Source organism: Anomaloglossus baeobatrachus, chromosome 1, assembly GCF_048569485.1.
Source record: "Anomaloglossus baeobatrachus isolate aAnoBae1 chromosome 1, aAnoBae1.hap1, whole genome shotgun sequence".
Lineage (NCBI taxonomy): Eukaryota > Metazoa > Chordata > Amphibia > Anura > Aromobatidae > Anomaloglossus > Anomaloglossus baeobatrachus.
Genome location: NC_134353.1, coordinates 671589244 through 671610732, shown reverse-complemented (window position 1 = coordinate 671610732; position 21489 = coordinate 671589244). Strand labels below are relative to the sequence as shown.

Below are 21489 nucleotides of genomic sequence, written 5' to 3'. Positions count from 1 at the left end.
GATCGTAAACAGATCAAGCAACTGACAGAATCTATGGATGGTAGGCTATTGAGTGTCATCATAAAGAAAGGTGGCTATATTGGTCACTAATTTTGTGGGGTTTTGTTTTTGCATGTCAGAAATGTTTATTTCTAAATTTTGTGCAGTTATATTGGTTTACCTGGTGAAAATAAACAAGTGAGATGGGAATATATTTGGCATTTATTAAGTTGCCTAATAATTCTGCACAGTAATAGTTACCTGCAAAAACAGATATCCTCCTAAGATAGCCAAAAACTAAAAAAAAACCCACTCTAACTTCCAAAAATATTAAGCTTTGATATTTAGGAGTCTTTTGGGTTGATTGAGAACACAGTTGTTGATCAATAATAAAAAAAAAATCCTTTAAAATAAAACTTGTCTAATAATTCTGCACACGGTGTAGTTGTTAGCACGCCCACAGGGACGTACTAAGATGCTAATGATTCCGACTTAGCCAGGGGAACTAACACCCAGGGGACTAGTCCCCTTGCTCATTAGTATACTATAAAAGAGCTTTAAAAATACTTTTCTAAAGATCTCTTTATCTATGCTAGTGTATACAGGGACGGTTAGGTAGGGATTAGCAATATGCACCCAGAACTGTTCGTGGTTCTGGGTGCATATTGGACCGGACAGGTTCCCTTTAAAAGGAATCTGTCAGCAGGTTTTTATTATGTAAACTGAAGCTAGCATGCTGCAAGGGCTAATACAGAAAGTTCAGGCATGCTTGTTTTGTCATAGTCCGATTTATTGTTTATACGCTATCTTTGTTTAAGCAGCAGGACCCTTCTCATTACAGACTTAGAAACTCAGGTGCAGAGAAGTCTGACATGTCCCCTCCTGTGATTGACAGCTCACTGTAATGTATATGTAATCTATTGAGATCCTGGTGTGGGCATGGTATCTCGCTCAGCTACATGACGAAACCTAAAAATTCAGATTGTGTCAGAATTAGCTCTAGACAGTAATCTAAGTGATACATTGTTGGGTTCAGAATCTTCTTGCCTACACTATGCAGCTCTCAGAATAGGTAGGAAATACCTGCTGACAGATTCCCTTTAAGTGTGTCCGCAATGTTATTAATATCCTCTGTCAATAAACTGCTTTATGGGTAATGTTTAAAGGGGTTGTACAGAAGTAGAAAGACATCTTTTACTTCCAGTTTCAATGTCACACTTTTTCACAGATTGAAAGAGTTGTTTTTCAGCTTATCCCAATTCACTTTAATAGAGGAAAGCTGACATACCAGACACCGTCCATGGACAGGTGTAGCAATGTTTTTAGGAGAAAGCAGCCATGTTTTTCCAGTCCTGTACACCCCTAGAGCCATCAGGCAGTCCCACAAACCGTAATAAAGCTTTGTTTTTCTTCCAACAGGCAAGGTGGCCACCATGAACTGGCAGATCGCCTTGTGGAAATTCAGCATGAATTAACCGACCGATTAGCGTTCTATCTTTGTGGGAGGAAACCAGGTAAGAAGATAATAATTAGGAACTTCAATAATGAGTTAAGGGGATTTAAATGGGTAAAATTGCAAAGTGCTTGTAAAAACAATTGCAATTTATCTCTCCGTTCTGAATAATAGTTATTTTTTTAACATGTTATCGTATACAGTTTGTTACCTACCGGCCATCCTGCGGTCCCAGCATGGCCAATTACCTAAGGAAGGAAGTAGCAAGCTCTATACGTTACAGTAGAGTTCCTCAACTTCAGTCCTCAAGACTCCCCAACAGGGTATGTTTAGAGGATTTTCTTAGTATTGCACAGGTATTGGAATCCTCACCTCTGCAGGTGATTTAATTATCACTTGTGCAATACCAAGAAAATCATGAAAACATGCAATGTTGGTGGCTACTGAGGACTGGAGTTGGGGAACACTGGTTGATAGCATGGTCATGCCACTCTGAAGCTGGCCGGATAGCTGGATCTTACCAGCCTCAGCCCCCCCTGCAATTATGCCATAGTACAGAGACAAAGCCACCTTTGCCTGGAGTATGGAAGAGAGTTTCGTTTGGACCATGAGCACAGCTATACTGCTGCTATGGACTATTAGGCTATGTGCCCACGCTGCAGAAAATTCGCGGAGTTTGCGGCAATTTTTTTTGCGGAAATTCCGCGGATTTTTCAAAAATCCGCAGTATAGCGAGTCCCCCGCCATTTCTATGGCATTTTGGAACTGCTGTGCCCACACTGCGTTTTTTTTCCGCAGCGGAAATAATGCGGATTTTCCTGCGGAAAAATCGGCAGCATGTGAATTATTCTTGCAGATTTTTCCGCAGGGTCCTATACTTACCTGCCTTGATAGCGGACAACGGAGTCACTTCCCCCGGTGCAGAGGAGCGCAGTGAAGCCTGGAGCAGGAGGTGGGTGAGGCCTGCACGAGCTCTGGTCATGTGACAGCCAGAGCTAGTTCAGGCCCGCCCACCTTCTCCTGCAATGTGCAGACGCACACACGGCTGCAAAGTGAAGTGCTGCGTAATGGAGGTAAGTAAGAACGCAACGATCACTGCAGCACTTGTTCTGCATTGAGGATGGAGTGCCCAAGCCATGGTACTGTATCCTCAATGCAGAATGACCGCAGCATATCTACAGGACATTCCGCAGCACATCCGCAGCATTGAAACAGACAAAGTTGTGCTGCGGTTTTCTGGGAGCTCCTGCGGATATATCTGCAAGACACTTTCCCCGTGGGCACATAGCCTTAAGCAGGCTTTACACGCTCCGATATCGCTAGCAATATCGAGCGTGTAAGCACCCGCCCCCGTCATGTTCGCTGCCGTAGCGAACATTATCGCTACGGCAGCGTCACACGCACTTACCTGGTCGGCGGTGTCGCTGTGACTGCCGAACAATCCCTCCCTCAAGGGGGAGGGACGTTCGGCATCACCGCGACGTCACTAAGCGGCCGGCCAATGAAAGCGGAGGGGTGGAGATGACCTGGACGTAACATCCCGCCCATCTCCTTTCTTCCGCATTGCGGCCGGCAGCAGGTGAGGAGACGTTCCTCGCTCCTGCGGTGTCACACACAGCGATGTGTGCTGCCGCAGGAGCGACGAACCACATCAATAATCAACCATTACCGATTTTTGGTTTTGGGACGACCTCTCCATGGTGAACGATTTTCATCATTTTTGAGGTCGCTTAAGGTCTCTGGTAAGTGTCACACGCTGCGATATCGTTAATGACGCCGGATGTGCGTCACTAACAACGTGACCCCGACGATAAAACATTAACGATATCGTAGCGTGTAAAGCCCCCTTAAGTCTTCAGGAGAGCACTGCCCCAGGGAAAGCAGGGAGTGGTAATTTTCTGAAGCTGCATTTTGAGACCACTCCTTTTAAGAGGGTTATACTCCTTTATGTATAATTTTACAAATGTGTTGAAAGGAAAATATAGGCAACTGATGAATATATCCTCATTAGAAGAAGTATTATAGGGACTCTTTCAGTAGGTTTTTGCTTTTTTAATCTGCAAGCAGCAGAATATATGACACAAGAGTCTGATTTCAAGGATGTGTCACTTATTAGCCTGTGTTGTACAGTGGAACCTTGGTTAACAAGAACAATCCGTTCTGGGAGTGGGCTTGTTAACCAAATTACTCGTTCAGCAGAGCAAGATTTCCCATAGGAAATCATTGCAATGCAGACAATTTGTTCCACAACTTGTTAAATGTCCCATCCTGGTCCCCTATTGTGTCATTCCACACATGCACAAATACACACATGCACACACACGCACATATGCTCACCTTACCTTCCGTTCCATCGCCGGCCTCCTCGGACTTGCTGTTCACTAGTACGAGCTGTGTATCGGGTTACCATCACTACGAGGGAGGAACTTCTGCTGCCAGAGCACTGACGTCAAAGGCAGGAGCCGCTTGCCTCTGATTGGCCAGCGCGCTGCCTTTGAGTAGCGGTGACAGAGGAAGTTCCTGCTTCGTCGCGATGCCTGCCGATACACAGCCTATAACGGTGAACTACAAGAACCATGAGGCTGGCGGTGGAACGGAAGGTAAGGTGAGCATAATACTGTGTGTGTTTGTGTGTGTTTGTGTGTTTGTGTGTTTGTGTGTGTGTGTGTGTTTGTGTGTGTGTGTGTTTGTGTGTGTGTGTGTTTGTGTGTGTGTGTTTGTGTGTGTGTGTGTGTGTGTGTGTGTGTGTGTGTGTGTTTGTGTGTATTTGTGTGTGTGTGTTTGTGTTTGTGTGTGTGTTTGTGCGGACTGCAAGTGCGGATTAGAGCGCGGTGGATGTACGGAACCGGAAGTGTGTGTGGTGAGTATTTTGCTCGTACAGCAAAGCATTCTCGTAAACAGAGTTACAGATTTACAGAAAGCTTTGCTTGTTAAGCGAAATTCTCGTTAACTGGGTTACTCGTTAAGCGAGGTGCCACTTTATTTCCAGTACAAGGAGTGTTTTCTCAGCAGGAAATTATCACTTAAAGAGGACCAACCAACAGGATTTTCATATATAAACTAAAGCCAGTGCTATACTGGCGCTATCGTGCTAATTCTAAACCTGTAGTTGTGAGATCAGATGTATACTTTCTGATATATAGGCAAGTAGAGTTTGTGAAATGCACTGTTATTTGATGATAGGTGCAACGGAATATCTAATAGGTGGATTGGGTTTTTGCTAGTTATTCCCGCCTCTGTCTGCCTGCCTGTACTTCCTCTCCCCTGTTCTTCCTCCCTCTGTAATAACAGAGAAAGGGGGGGGGAGGATAAGTAGTCATATAGGGCAGGGTTTCCCAACTCCATTCCTCAAGGCACACCAACAGTGCATGTTTTCAGGATTTCCTTTGCATTGCACTGCTGATGGAACCAGCACCTGGGCAGGTAATTTCATTAACACCTGTGCAATACTAAGGAAATCCCAAAAACCTGCACTGTTGGTGGGCCTTGAGGACTGGAGTTGGGGACCTCTGATATAGGGGATGGAATAACTAGCAAAACCCGACCCAGCTATTAGATATTCCATTGCACCGATCATCAAATAACAGTGCATTTCACAAACTTTGCTTGCCTATATTTCAGAAAGTATACCTCCGATCTCCCAACTTAAAAGTTATGTTTAGAATCAGCATGATGGCACCACTATTGCACTGGCTTTGGTTTATATATAAAAATCCTGGTGGTTTGTTCTCTTTAACCCTTTTACGACGGTGGGCAGTAACATTACGTCCTAAATCACCATAGTGTAATCCCTACCAGCTGCTGTCGGCAGGGATCCGCACACAGGTCAGCTGATTTATACAGCTGATGTGTGCCTCGCAGGCACGAGTGGATCCGTGTTCCATCTGTGCCTGTTAACCCCTTAAATGGTGCTGTGAAAATGTCACAGCACCTTTTAAATGCCGGTCGTGGTAAATCTGTACTCACCTGGCTCCATCGGCATTGTGGTGACATGATCACTGTGAGCCAATGTTTGTCATGGTAACACAGGGTCATGTAATGACTCCTGTAGCTCACATAACTCACTTCCTGTTTCACCCGGTCGGCTGCTGTCAGTGACAAGAGGTGAGTGTTTCTGCTGTTCTCAGCTGTGTAGCTGTGATCAGCAGAAATAAATGAGCGATCAGACTGCTGATCCTTATAGTCCCCTATGGGGACTAGTAACATATAAAAAAAGCAAAAAAAACCCCTAAAAGTTCAAATCACCCCCTTTTCACCTCATTAAAAATTAAAGGGTTAAAAAAATTTAAAAAATACACATTTGGTATCGCCTCGTTCAGAAATACCCGATCTATCAAAATATAAAATCAATTAATCTGATCGGTAAACAACATAGCCGCAAAAGAATCCAAACGCCAAAATTATGTTTGTTTTTGGTCACTACAAATTTTGCACAAAATTCAATAACAGGCGATCAAAATATAGCATCTGCGCAAAAATAGAACCATTAAAAAAATCAGCTTGAGACACAAAAAATAAGCAATCACTGAGCCATAGATCCCAAAAAATGAGAACGCTATGGGTCACGGAATATGGTGCAAAAAGTGCTCCACTTTTTTTGGACAAACTTCTAATTTTTTTTTTAACCCCTTATTTAAAGGTCCCCAACTCCAGTCCTCAAGGCCCACCAACAGTGCAGGTTTTTGGGATTTCCTTAGTATTGCACAGGTGTTAATGTAATTACCTGCCCAGGTGCTGGTTCCAACAGCAGTGCAATGCTAAGGAAATCCTGAAAACATGCACTGTTGGTGGGCCTTGAGGACTGGAGTTGGGGAACCCTGCCTTAGATAAAAGTAAAACCTATACATGTTTGGTGTCTACGAACTCGTACCAACCTGACGAATCACACCAACACATTAGTTTTACCATATAGTGAACAGGGGGAATAAAATATCTCAAAGACATTCACGCTATCGCATTTTTTTTTTTTTTGCAATTTTTTTGCACTTGGAATTTTTTTGCCGTTTTCCAGTACACTATATGGTAAAACGTATGCTTTCATTTAAAAGTACAACTTGTCCCGCAAAAAATAAGCTCTCATATGGGAAGATTGATGGAAAAATAAAAAAGTTACGGCTGTTGGAAGAAAGGGGAGCGGAAAGGAAAAACTGAAAATCGCCTGGGGGTGAAGGAGTTAAGGACTACATGTCTGCCAGATTCCAGTAATATGTGACTTTGTAGGCGGTGTTGTATTTTCAATACAAGCAGTGTTTTATCAGCAGTTTATAACTCAAGGATTACATAGTGCACAGCAATCAGGCTAATTTGTGTAACTCCGCTCCCACGCCTGATTAGCTGCTTGCAGACAATACATTGAAAGCTGCCTGTCGGGTTTGGACAGGGTTAAGGCCACGTCACACTAAGCAACATCGCTAGCAACATCGCTGCTAAGGAACAACTTTTGTGACGTTGCTAGCGATGTTGCTGTGTGTGACATCCAGCAACAACCTGGCCCCTGCTGTGAGGTCGTTGGTTGTTGCTGAATGTCCTGGACCATTTTTTAGTTGTTGCTGTCCTGCTGTGAAGCACACATCGCTGTGTGTGACAGCGACAGAGCAACAACTAAATGTGCAGGCAGCAGGAGCTGGCTTCTGCGGACGCTGGTAACCACAGTAAACATCGGGTAACCAAGAAGCCCTTACCTTAGTTACCCGATGTTTACCTTTGTTACCAGCGTCCGCAGAAGCCGACTCCTGCTGCCTGCACACGTAGCAGAGTACACATCGGGTAATTAACCCGATGTGTACTGTGGCTAGGTGTGCAGGGAGCCAGCGCTAAGCATTGTGCGCTGGTAACCAAGGTAAATATCGGGTTGGTTACCCGATATTTACCTTAGTTACCAAGCACAGCATCGCTTCCACGCGGCGCTGGGGGCTGGTCACGGGTTGCTGGTGAGATCTGCCTGTGTGACAGCTCACCAGCAACCCGTGTAGCGACGCTCCAGCGATCCCTGCCAGGTCAGGTTGCTGGTGGGATCGCTGGAGCGTCGCTTAGTGTGACATCTCACCAGCGACCTCCTAGCAACTTACCAGCGATCCCTATCAGGTTGTATCATTGTTGGGATCACTGGTAAGTTGTTTAGTGTGACTGGGCCTTTATACACAGAGCTGTAGACTTTGCTATCTTCTACTTCAGACAAAACAGGTATTCTTTGAAAAGTATACCAAGCAGCCCAGTAAGTGATGCATCCCTGGAATCAGGCTTTCTTGCCCTACACTCTGCTGCTCAGATTCCTTTTAAACGGTTTTATTAAACCAATAAGCCTTGACTTTTAGAAAAGTTTTCTTGCTGATGATGGATTATGTAAAGATGACCGAATACTGTTAATTCGTGCAGATCCAAAATGTCCAGAAAATGATGACGTACAGTGATGGAAATGGCTTTATGTGTGCTGGGTGTCATATTATGGGGGGACCCTACGCTTATTTATTTTTATTTTTTTATACCACAATAGACGCACTTATTGTCTGTGATTGGATGCTGTCAGCTGACACGTTGCCACTCATGGTGAGGATGCGTCTGACTGGAACCAATCACAGACGCTGGTGGGCAGGGAAAGCAGTGCATATGCAAAGAAGGTAACGCGTTGCCCTGTTTGTGAATGAGCGGCCAAGAAGCAGTTACAGCCGCTCTGGAATCTCGGTAAGTATAGTCTGCTTGCTCCCATCCCCCTATCCTTTCTACCACCATTTCTAATCACCGAATTCTGGTCCCCATAAACTTATATAGGAACTGGCGTCCAGCCAGATATCTGGGATCAATTCTGGGCCGGAACCGGATTTTTTTTTTTAATCCGGTTAGGTCCGCCGGTCCCGGTTATCTGCAAGTCTGCCCATTACTAATTCTTGCCTCACAAGGCGAGTTCTTGCATTGAGACCCAGACTGAGTAAGGTTAAGTCATCTTGTGTTTCTTCCATATTCTAATAATGCGCCAACAGTTGTTGCCTTCTCACCAAGCTGCTTGCCTATTGTGCTGTAGCCCATCTCAGCCTTGTGCAGGTCTACAATTTTGTCCCTGGTGTCCTTAGATGGCTCATTGGTCTTGGCCATGGTGGAGAGGTTGGAGTGTGAGTGTGTGGACAAAATAATAAATATTGGAATTTTTTTTCATTTCTTCCAGACCACAGAAGTGGACAGCACTTTATTATCCCCCACATGGCAGATAGGTAAGGATAGATTTTGTGTCTTACTTATTGGAAGCCATTCTCATTTAAATAGCAAACTGAAGGCAATTTATATATTCATTTACTATAGATCCCAGTAGTTTACATTGAAATGGATGTAAGTGATAAATGAAAAAGCATGAATAACTAAATCCATGTTTTGAATTGAGTTGCTATGTAACTTCCATATTTATCATAAGACGCTGAAAAAAGACGTTAACCATGCATCCATTATCTCCCGCCAATCATTTCGGGTAACAAAATACTTGTCGGGAAATAATATGCAGAATTCCGAGCAACCATTTAACTTCAAAGTACCTTGAGCAGCTGTCCTTGTAAGCAGTAACTTCAGCTGTTGTGGAGAGAGACAGCTGCAGGGCAGCTGCGGGAAGGCCTGGTAAATGGCAGCTTTGTTGTGTAGGCAGCTTTCATGGTAATGTGCAGGTTTTTTTTTTCCCTTTTGCATTTTAAGTATGCATCCATAATGGTAATTTTCCTTTTGTTCTACTGCTGTTCATGTGGAAAAAGGAGGCTGTAAGTAAAGAATCTTTTCTAGGATATTTTTTCTTCATTACTTATAATTATGTAAAAATTAAGCCAGTTCCAGCATTGTATAATATGCTTTAGCCATCTCATATTAATTTGATTTGCAGATAAATCATTCTTTAAGTAAAGAATGTAGTCGTCGAACAAACAAATGAAATTATATATAATATATATATTTCTTTGTCGCTCCATTGGGAGACCCAGACAATTGGGTGTATAGCTATTGCCTCTGGAGGCCACACAAAGTATTACACTTAAAAGTGTAAGGCCCCTCCCCTTCTGGCTATACACCCCCAGTGGGATCACTGGCTCACCAGTTTTGTGCTTTGTGCGAAGGAGGCAACACATCCACGCATAGCTCCACTTTTTAGTCAGCAGCAGCTGCTGACTATGTCGGATGGAAGAAAAGAGGACACATATAGTGTCCCCAGCATGCTCCCTTCTCACCCCACTGTATGTCGGAGGTGTTTGTAAGGTTGAGGTACCCATTGCGGGTACGGCGGCAGGAGCCCACATGCTGATTCCTTCCCCATCCCTTTTTACAGGGCTCTGGGTGAAGTGGGATTTACCGGTCTCCAGGCACTGAGACCGTGCTCCATCTACAGCCCCTGGAGAAGATGCTGGATGGAGCGGAGTACATCAGGGACATGGCCCTGCTTCCTCAAGGTACTCTGTGTCCCCGTGCATTTGGCGCTCACACCGCAGCATGCTGGGTGTTGTAGTGCGCCGGGGGACATCAGCGCTGCGGCGCCTGTGCCATGGCCTCATTCAGCTTTGCTGAAGCAGGCTCACTTATGGGAATTGGTCGCGCCGGCCGCTGGGACTGCGGCGCGGCTGGCACTTGTAGTGCGCCGGGGACTTCAGCGCGGCCTGCGCTTTTACGGCGGCCGCGCTGATAACTAGAGTCCCCGGCTTTTGCGGCCTGCTTCCGTTCGTTCCCGCCCCCAGACCTGCCAGTCAGGAGAGGGGCGGGACGCTGGCCACTTCCAGGAATCGGTCGCGCCGGCCGCTGGCAGCGGCGCGGCTGGCACTTGTGGTGCGCCGGGGACTTCAGCGCGGCCCGCGCTTTTACGGCGGCCGCGCTGATAACTAGAGTCCCCGGCTTTTGCGGCCTGCTTCCGTTCGTTCCCGCCCCCAGACCTGCCAGTCAGGAGAGGGGCGGGACGCTGGCCACTTCTATGAATCAGTCGCGCCGGCCGCTGGAACTGCGGCGCGGCTGGCACTTATGGTGCGCCGGGGACTTCAGCGCGGCCCGCGCTTTTACGGCGGCCGCGCTGTTAACTCGAGTCCCCGGCTTCTGGGCCTAGTCTCCCTTCGTTACCGCCCACAGCCCTGACAGTCAGGGTAGGGGCGTGACGCTGCATAGAGTAGAGCTGAGAGCTGGAGTATGTTTTGCATACTCCACCCCTCTCACTGTGTGCACTGTGAATCCGGATTCCCGCACTTTCTCAGGCACGCCCACGGCTTCCTTCTCTACAAGGACACCGGCAGCCATTAGTGTCAGTTTCTGTACGATACAGAGACAAGTGTGGAAGACCCTGGCATGCTGATAGTCACACAATCGCTGTAACAGGCGTTAAGCAGCACCTGTGGTGCTAACCCCACTAGTGCAGAAGTGCACTTATAGATATGCTTGTACTATATACATTGCACTGTTTGGTCGCACGTTGTATATACCCTCCTGGATTATGCGGAGGAGTTATCAGCATATTCTCTGTGTAAAACAAAGGTGCAGAACCACATGTTTTTCTATACAGCTGGTACAGCATGTACGGCTATACGGCCGGCAGGTACATAGACTCCCATTGTATGCACTAATGGCCAGGGGATGAGGACGGTGTCTGCAGTATTTACTGACAGTTTTTCTGAGACTATGGCTATGATACTAGAAGCCTAGCAGTCCGGACATGTCTCTCACAATATGGGCACTGTTGAATCATTGATCCATGGCCCCCCTCAGTGTGAATAACTAACAGCTCCGGGAATGTCACACGCATCCCAGAGTCACGGCTCTGCACGGACGTCAGTCCCAGACAGCCTAAGTGGGCTCGCTATGAGCGGCCTCGGTTTCATCAGGGTCCTAACAGAAGGACTCGCTGTGTAATGAGGCGGAAGTAGCGGCTCAGGATTCTGATCCTGAGACCGCTCTCAATCTGGATACACCTGATTGTGACGCCATAGTAAATAATCTTATAGCGTCCATCTATAGAATGTGGGTTATTTCTCACAGCTCCTCCAGTGGAGGAGTCAGCTTCACGTATTTTTCTGGACCACTCTGCCTTCAGAGAGGCAGTCCAGGAACACCACGCTTATCCAGATATGCGCTTCTCCAAACGGCTTAGGATACACGTTATCCCTGTCCCCTGACTTGGTCAAGGACTGGACCCAATGTCCCGAGCGGCATCCTCCAATCTCCAGGCTTGTAGCTAGATCCATAGTTGCAGTGGGAGATGGAACTGCAAACTCAAAGATGCCACTGACAGACAGATGGATCTCTGGTCGAAAGCCATCTATGAGGCTGTCGGCGCACCGTTGGCTCCGGCATTCTCTCCCTTGGGGCACTCCAAGCTATTTCAGCTTGTCTTACACAGATTGACACGGTTACACGTACATCTGTGCCGCAGGTGGCATCCTTAACCTCTCAAATGTCTGCATTTGTTTCTTACGCGATTCAGGTTGTCCTGGACTCTGCGAACCGTGCGGCGGTAGCCTCCGCTACTCCGTGTTTTTAAGCAGAGCCTGGTCTGCTCGTTAAGTGAATGGAAGGCAGATTCTGCTTCCAAAAAAGGTTGCCTAACCAGTTGCCTTTTTCTGCTGACCGACTGTTTGGTGAGCGTTGGATGTAACCATCAAACAGTCCAGGGGTAAGGATTCATCCTTTCCTCAGCCCGGACACAACAAACCCCAACAGAGCAAGAGGCAGTCGGGGTTTTCGGCCTTTTCGAGGCTCGGGCAGGTCCCATTTTTCCTCGTCCAATGTGGACTCAAAAGGATCAGAGGAGCTAAGATTCTTAGCGGGCTCAGTCTCGCCCAAAAAAGCGACAGTCTGAAAACCCGCTTCCAAGGCGGCTTCCTCATGACTTGCGGCCTCGGTCGGTAGCAGGCTCTCCCGCCTTGGCGATATTTAGCTGCCATAGGTCAATGACCATTGAGTGTGAGACATTCTGTCTCACGGGTACAGGATAGAGCTCACTTCTCGTCCTCCAACTCGATTCTTCAGAATTTATCCACCTCCCGGCCGGGCCGCTGCTCTTCTGCAAACAGGGTGCACTCTATAGGCAGAAAGAGTGATGACCCCCGTTCCTCTTCAGGAACAAGGTCACGGTTTTTACCCCAAATTCTTTGCGGTACCTATAACAACGGGCCGTTCCGTCCCGTTCTGGATCTAAAACTGCTCAGCAAGCTAGTGGACACCAGGCGGTTCCGGATGGAATCCCTCCGCCATGTCATCGCCTCAAGGTCCCAAGGATATTTCCTAGCATCATTAGGCATCAAGGATGCTTATCCACACGTGCCGATTGATCCAGAGCACTAGCGTTTCTACGCTTCGTTATAGGAGACGAACACCCTCTGTTCGTAGCTCTACCTTCCGGCTAGCGACAGTCCAACTGGTCTTCGCCAAGGTCAGGGCAGCAGTAGTCACAGTCCTGCACTCTCAGGGTCACTCTGTGGTCCCGTATTTAGACGATCTACTTGTCAAGGCACTCTCTTAGGAAACATGCCAACACTGCCCGAACGTTGCGCTGGAGACTCTCTAGAGTTTTGGGTGGATCATCAACTTTTTAAAGTCAGATCCGACCCCGACCCTATCGATAACATATCTAGGCATAGAGTTTCTTACTCTCTCAGCGATAGTGAAGCTGCCGCTAGACAAACAGCATTCACTACGGGCTGCAAGCTCTTCTTTAAGAACCAGTCGCACACATTGAGACGCCTCATGCACTTCCTACGTAAGATGGTAGCAATGGAGGCAGTTCCTTTCGCGCAGTTTTACTGCGTCCACTACAATGGGACATTCTCCGCCAATGGGACGAGGAGTCGACGTTCCTCAACAGAGTCGTCGTTCTTTCTCAGGCGGCCAAGGAATCTCTACGGTGGTGGCTTCTTCTCACCTCTTGGTCAAAAAGAAGGTCCTTCCTATCCCCGTCCTGGGCGATAGTTACGACAGACGCGAGTCTATCAGGGTGGGGAGCAGTTTTTCTCCACTACAGCGCTCAGGGTACGTGGACTCAGCAAGAGTCCACTCTTCAGATCAATGTTCTTGAACACAGAGCAGTGTATCTTGCCCTACAATCCTTCCAACAGCGGCTGGAAAGCAAGCATATCCGACTTCAGTCGGACAGCTCCACAGCGGTGGCATACATCAACCACCAAGGAAGAACGCGCAACCGGCAAGCCTTCCAGGAAGTCCGGCAGGTTCTGATGTGGGTGGAAGACACGGCATCCACCATATCCACAATTCACATCCCAAGTGTGGAAACTAGGAAGCTGACTTCCTAAGTCGCTGAGGTGTGGCCGAAAGAGTATGGTCTCCTCACCCGGACGGGTTTCAGGAGATCTGGCGCCGCTGACAGAGGCCGGACGTCGATCTAATGGCGTCACGGCACAACAACAATGTGCCAGCTTCATGGCACGGTTTCACAATCATCGAGCTCTGGCGGCAAACGCCTTAGTTCAGCATTGGTCGCAGTTCCAGCTACCTTAGGTGCCACCTCTGGCATTGTTGCCCAGAGTACTGCGCTAGATCAAGACCGACTGCGGCCGCGCCATCCTCGTCGCTACAAATTGGCCGAGGATGTTGTGGTACTCGGTTCTGTGGTGCCTCACGGTAGGCTAACCGGGGGCACTACCAGACCAATCAGACTGGCTGTCTCAAGGGCCATTCTTCCATTTGAATTCTACGGCCCTCAACCGGATGGTGTGGCATTGAGTCCTGGAACCTAGTGTCGTCAGGATTACCTCAGGACGTGGTTGCCACCATGAGACAGGCTAGCATACCAATGTCCGCCAAGATTGACCACAGGACGTGGAAGATGTTCTTATCTCGGTGCTCGGCGCAGGGTGTTTCTCCCTGGCCGGTTGCATCGTCTATGTTTCCTTCCTTCCTGCAATCTAGGTAGGAAAATGGGTTGTCGCTCAGTTCCCTTTAGGGACAAGTCTCAGCGCTATCTGTATTTTTTCAGAAACGACGACTTCCTCAGGTACGCACGTTCCTACGGGGAGTTTGTCTTCTCAGCACTCCGTACAAGCGGCCGTTAGAGCCCTGAGATCTGAACAAGGTTCTAATTGCTCTCCAGATGCCGCCTTTCGAGCCTTTGAAGGATGTCTCCCTTCCCGTTTTTCACGGGAAGTGGCCTTCTAGTAACGGTCTCGTCTCTTAGGAGAGTTTCCGAGCTAGCAACGCTCTCATACAAACTCCCTTCCTGGTCCTTCACCAGGACAGGGTAGTTCTGCGTCCGGTTCCGGAATTTCTCCCTAAGGTGGTATCCCATTTTCATATCAATCAGGATATCACCTCACCTTCTTTGTGTCCTCGTCCAGTCCATCAATTTCAGAAAGATTTGCAATCTGTTGGTTCTGGTGAGAGCACTCAGGTTCTACTTCCCGCATGGCGCTCCTGCGCCACCCGGATGCACTCTTTGTCCTTGTCGCTGGTCGGCGTAAACAGTCGCAAGCTTCCAGATCCACCCTTGCTCGGGGGCTCGAGGAACCAATTCTTGAAACCTACAGTTCTACTGGGCTTCTGGTTCTCTCAAGGCCGAAGGCCCATTCTACCAGAGCCGTGGGTGCATCCTGGGCATTACGGCACCAGGCTACGGCTCAGCAGGTGTGTCAGGCACCCACCTGGTCGAGTCTACTTACTTTTACCAAGCATTATCAGATGCATACCTACGCTTCGGCAGACGCCAGCCTAGGTAGATAAGTCATTCAGGCGGCGGTTGGCCACCTGTAGGAGAGGGCCGTTTGACGGCCCTATCATGAGGTATTCTTTTACCCACCCAGGGATTGCTTTTGGACATCCCAATTGTCTGGGTCTCCCAATGGAGCGACAAAGAAGAAGGGAATTTTGTTTACTTACCGTAAATTCCTTTTCTTCTAGCTCCAATTGGGAGACCCAGCACCCGCCCTGTTTTCTCGGGGTTTTTCTGTTTTTTCGGGTACACATGTTGTTCATGTGGTATGGTTCAGTTCTCCGATGTTTCCTCGGATTGAATTGGTCTTTAAACCAGTTATTGGCTTTCCTCCTTCTTGCTTTGGCACTAAAACTGGTGAGCCAGTGATCCCACTGGGGGTGTATAGCCAGAAGGGGAGGGGCCTTACACTTTTAAGTGTAATACTTTGTGTGGCCTCCAGAGGCAATAGCTATACACCCAATTGTCTGGGTCTCCCAATTGGAGCTAGAAGAAAAGGAATTTACGGTAAGTAAACAAAATTCCCTTCATTTCTCACAAAAAGTTATGGATCATGAAAAAGGGGCATTTAAGTAGAAGCATGCAATAGTGATTTCCTCATCTCAAACAATCTATTAACAGAAACCCCAGCAACAATGGTGGCTATATCCCCCATCAAAAAAATGTGAACGTCTCAATAACTTGGTCTTGAGCATCAATTACAGCTTGACGACATCTCATATTGTTCATTAGAGATGAGCGAACCTGAGGTTCAATGTTCAGAGTTCGGGTTCAGAAACTGACTTCCAAAAAACCAAAGTTCAAGTCCGAAGTTCGAGTGAGTTACGAGCATGGCTGTGGAGTCAGTAAGCAAAACCTGCGACTCAGACTCCGACTCCTCAATTTCCCTTGCACCGACTCCACAACTTCGACTCCCACATATATTGCTTATATTTAAGTGAAAAATTTATTGTAGTACAATGTGATCAGATATTTAATCATTTTTATGATACAATAATAAAGATATTTAGATAGAATAGAAAATATATTTATTGGAATACAACTTTAGAACCCAAGTCCTCTTGCGCCTGGCAGTCCTGTAGGCCACTCATCCTAACTGCTACCTCAATCAGAGCTTCTTTTCCTTTAGTAAGCTGTTGATCATCAAGCAGTATATGATGACTTGGGTTCACATAAACAGCTGTCAGAAGAATTTTAATTTCGAATAGCTGACTCTCTCCGTTTCATTGAAGCAGAAATGCCATCTGCGATTAAAGCCTCCTCTTTGAGACAGGCAAAATAGCAAGTTCTTCCACTCCCTTATGAAAATGCCAGGACTTAAATCCTCAGCTTGTAATTTTTTAGTCACAGTAAATGGGTGATTAAGCAATTCCTTCAATTCAGCCACCTGTATCCATTGATCTTCATTTAGAGTTACTTGAGGGTTCACCATATCTATAAGAAACTGTTTTAGTTCAAGCATTCGCTCAATGATTAAAACACAGCAAAAACGCTATGTGTGAATGTAGCCTTAGATCAGGAATAGAACAGCCATTTATAGGACATTTCATAATTTCCCAAATTCATATGAAAAATATTCGGCACGTTCTGCATTGACCTACTGTACCCAATTTTATTATATTTTTTTTAAGGAGTCGGAGTCTGTCCATTTTATACCGACCCCAACTCCACCAAAATGAACACAGACTCCGACTCCACATCCCTGGTTATGAGTGGAAACCACTCAAGCAAGCAGCGTTGTGCTTAGGTATGATTGGTGCTTGGCCCAGTGCGAGCTGCTTGAAGAGTTTGAACAGCTGTCACTGGGGGTAAAATCAGCGTGATCAGATGTAGTACGCACACAAGCACAAAAAAAAAAGAAAAACTCTGCCCACTCTCCCCTGCAAGTGTTCTGCTTATGGCTGGCAGTATTTGGGAGTAGCCACAAACTGCCCAATTACAAACTTCAATTGAGGTTCGTATCAAGTCCAGTTCAAATACCAAACTTTTTCAAGCTCCCACTGTAGCTACTGAGCCAAACTTCCAAAGGTTCGCTCATCTCTACTGTTCACAAGTAGTTATTTTCTGCTGGGGCATGGCATCCTACTCTTGTTCAAGGACAATCATCAGGTCATTAAAGTTCTGTGGTACCCAGTTAGGAGCCTCTACACGGTGACTCAGCTGATCACATAGGGTTTTTTATGGGATTTAGGTCTGGATGAAGTGCAGGCCACTCCATTTCAGGTACCCCAGTCTCCAGCAGCCGTTCCCTAATAATGTGATCTCGATGAACTGGACCATTTTCCTCTATGAAGATGAAACTAAGCCTGTGGTGTTCGTGCAGAGGCAAGAATTAATGATGTTATTCAAACATGAAAAGTGTAGATTGCATTTTAGGATCACCCTGAAATTTCACTTGAAAGTCAAATATCCTTAATATTTTGTGAGTAGTGTATGCACTGTATATATCTATATGGTATATAAAGCTATGTGCTCACGTTGCAGTTTTGGTTGCAGAAATTTCAGCACCAAATCTGCATCTCCTGGCAGAAAAAAAAGCGTGTGTTTGCTGCGTTTTCTGTGTGTTTTTTTTCCATGAGTTTTGGCTGGAAACACACTGGCAAAAATACAGAAAAAACTGACATGCTTTAATTCGTCTGCACCAAATCTGCAAGGAAAAAATAAGCAGCATGCGCACAACACTTCAGAATTCTCATTCACTTTGCTGGCATAAGGATAAGCATGCAAGTTTATAACAAAACTGCACCCAAAAGAGCATAAAAAAATGCAGTGTGCGCACATAGCCCAATACCTAGATATATTTATTTCTTTGTAACTTTTCTACTTTGTATGGTTCCGTTTCTCTTTATTCTACTTTACTATAATACTTGCTTCTCTTGTAATCTATAGTGATAACACTGTTTGGGTGCAGGATCGAGTTTTATGTGAAAGCATAAGCATTGGTGGTCACTGGAACCAAAATTTTCTTCCATCTTAACCTCAGTCATGATAGCCCCATTTGTAGTACATAGAATATGTTAAGGCTATGTGCCCATGGGAGCTTGCACCTGCGGATATATCCGCAGGTACGGCCACAGCTATACATAGCTGCGGAATTCCAGCGGAATTGTTGCGGTAAACCTGCGGACATTCAAACGATTTACCTGCGGAAGTGACGACCTCTATCTCCACAGTGGAGCGCCGGGATTTCCGCAGGTAAATCCGCAGGAATAATTGACATGCAGTTATGTGCGGCTGCGGGACATCCGCAGCATGTTCCGCAGCCGCACATTCCGCAGCATGGACACAGACACTCCCCATGTCCCATAGGATAACATGGGGAGTGTCTGCACTTGCTAAAACCTGCGGATTTATCTACACAATCCAGATAAATCCGCAGGTTTTCCGTGGCAAAATCCGCAGGTGCAAGCTCCCGTGGGCACATAGCCTAAGTCTTCTGGTTAATGGCATGAGAAGCTGATGGTTGAAACAACGAGGAGAGGCACAAATATTCCTAGGAGGCATTTAGCCCTGATAGTTGGGCTGGGTGTTGGGGTCCGAGCATGGCTAGTATTAGGCTATGTGCCCACGGGACTCTGTACCCGCGGATTTTGCCGCGGAAAACTTGTGTATTTATCTGGATTTTCTAGATAAATCCGCAGGTTTTAGCAAGTGCAGACACTCCCCAGGTCATCCTATGGGACATGGGGAGTGTCTGTCTCCATGCTGCGGAATGTGTGGCTGCGGAATATACTGCGGATGTCCCACAGCCGCACATAACTGCATGTCCATTATTCCTGCGGATTTACCTGCCTAGATCCCGGCGCTCCACTATGGAGATAGAGGCCGGGACTTCCGCAGGTAAATCGCATGAATGTCCGCAGGTTTACCGCAACAATTTCGCTGAAATCCCGCAGCCATGTATAGCTGCGGATTCCGGGGAGCTGCTGCAGTAAACCTGCGGCCGTACCTGTGGATATATCCGCAGGTACGAGTTCCAGTGGGCACATAGTCTTTAGCAGACGTGGGAAACAGAGCTTTGCTAAATCCTATTAAAGGGATCCTGTCAAGGGGATGTAACCCTAAAATATTAGGAGTGCGCTTTAATGATCCACTAATGATCAAAGCATTGCTGCAGTTTTTGTGAAAACAATGTTGAATTCCTATGGGCGTTTAACCGGCGTAATCTGGGACTGCTGTCACTTATTAGGAGGCTGGTAATGTGCTCCTAATGCATTGTAGGGGTGTAATAGAAAGTCTTATTAGTCTATTTTAAGCTATCCACATATACCCAAGGAGCAGTGCTAGGGTGGGCGTCTTGGCATCTGGACCACCAATGATCAAAACTTCCGATATATCACAGACTTTACCGATGTCATCGTGCCAATGCATGAGTGGTATATCAGAAGGCTTTCCTTATATTCCCCATTTTATATATGTGATGTGTCTTTCGCTTACCCATGGCAGCTCCTTTTATTTTTTCCAGCAGTCTAGACTTATCAGAACTGGCTAAAGCTGCAAAGAAAAAACTTCAGTCTGTGAGTATAAGTAGTGGTAACTAGCGCTGGTTAGTGGTATACACGGGGCTTTTCTAATACATGCTGTCTTTGCAGTTAAGCAATCACTTATTTGAAGAACTGGCAATGGATGTTTATGATGAGGTTGACAGACGAGAAACTGATGCAGGTAAGTGAATGTTTAAATGACCATTTAGTCCAAGGCCTTCAGCCACATAAAATAATTTCCTCTGTAGTAGTGTAAGGCCAGAGTAACACTTGCCCGAGGATCGAGTTGCATCACATGGCACAGCCGGCTGTGCAGCTGCATGTATTTCTATGCAGTTGGCCGGCTCCTGTATGGAGAGTGGCGTGCCGTGCCATGTGATGTGACTTGATCCTTGCTCAAGTGTGACTCTAGCCCAAGTTAAAACCTTGACCACATTTACAAAGCCTGACATCTGTGATGTGGTAGGACAAGTATTGTAATCTACAGCTCTTTCTCTTTCTGGTGATTGGGGGGGGAGTTTAAAGGGTTATTCGCACAATATCGATCATAGTTCAGTTTCTCAAAATCCTAATATAAACTTGTAAAATACAGTCAAGTTCCAAAAGTGCATGTTAGAGGTTTTTTGCTTATCTGGTTGCCTACAGTATATATACGTCCTGTAGGTCTTCTATGACCAGTAGATCCCTGCTATTCTAGCAGTCTTATTGGGCAGTGAGGCAACACATGCATGGTTGTGCCATCTTCACTTTACAGAGTGGACAGGGCTACTGTGAACCTGCTGCTCTCAAAGGATGAACTGCTATCTTCCTCCCCAATTCCGCCGCTCAACTACACTGTGTGCAGAATTATTAGGCAAATGAGTATTTTGATCACATGATAATTTTTATACATGTTGTCCTACTCTAAGCTGTATAGGCTTGAGAGCCAACTACCAATTAAGGAAATTAGGTGATGTGCATCTCTGTAATGAGGATCAGTGTGGTATAATGACATCAACACCCTATATAAGGTGTGCTTAATTATTAGGCAACTTCCTTTCCTTTGGCAAAATGGTTCAGAAGAGAGATTTGATGGGCTCTGAAAAGTCCAAAATTGTGAGCTGTCTTGCAGAGGGGTGCAGCAGTCTTGAAATTGCCAAACTTTTGAAGCTTGATCATCAAAAAATGAAGCGTTTCATGACAAATAGCAAACAGGGTCGCAAGAAGCGTGTTGGGCAAAAAAAGCACAAAATAACTGCCCAAGCTGGAGGAAAATCAAGCGTGAAGCTGCCAAGATGCCATTTGCTACCAGTTTGGCCATATTTCAGAGCTGCAACGTTACTGGAGTATCAAAAAGCACAAGGTGTGCCATACTCAGGGACATGGCCAAGGTAAGGAAGGCTGAAAAACAACCACTTTTGAACAAGAAACATAAAATAAGATTTCTTGGCCCAGTCTTGACATTTTAAGACTGATTTTTCAAAGGTTTTATGGACTGATGAAATGAGAGAAATTCTTGATGGGCCAGATGGATCGGCCAGAGTCTGGATCAGTAAAGGGCAGAGAGCTCCACTCCGACTCAGACGCCAGCAAGGTGGAGGTGGGGTACTGGTATGGGTTAGTATCATCGAAGATGAACTTGTGGGACCTTTTCGGTTGAGGATGGAGTGAACCTGTGGTCCCTCATAAAATGTAAGATCTACAGGGAGGGAAAACAGTACACCTCTTGGAACAGTGTCTGGGAAGCTGTGGTGGTTGCTGTACGCAATGTTGATCGTAAACAGATCAAGCAACTGACAGAATCTATGGATGGTAGGCGGTTGAGTGTCATCATAAGCAAAGTTGGCTATACTGGTCACTAATTTTTTGGGGTTTTGTTTTTGCATGTCAGAAATGTTTATTTCTAAATTTTGTGCAGTTATATTGGTTTACCT

General features: G+C 46.3%; 1 protein-coding gene across 6 annotated transcripts in view; it reads left to right on the top strand.

The window, feature by feature from the left end:
- Positions 1-21489, top strand: part of GIT2 (GIT ArfGAP 2) — a 153263-nt gene that overhangs the window by 53242 nt on the left and 78532 nt on the right. For 5 of the 6 annotated variants that reach the window (XM_075320050.1, XM_075320049.1, XM_075320047.1 and 2 more), the window contains exons 7-10: positions 1399-1493; positions 8592-8637; positions 19558-19609; positions 19685-19757. In XM_075320050.1, coding sequence (XP_075176165.1) covers positions 1399-1493; positions 8592-8637; positions 19558-19609; positions 19685-19757 — 266 coding nt within the window. The remainder of the gene's footprint in view (positions 1-1398; positions 1494-8591; positions 8638-19557; positions 19610-19684; positions 19758-21489) is intronic. The other variant, XM_075320048.1, reaches the window with a different exon arrangement.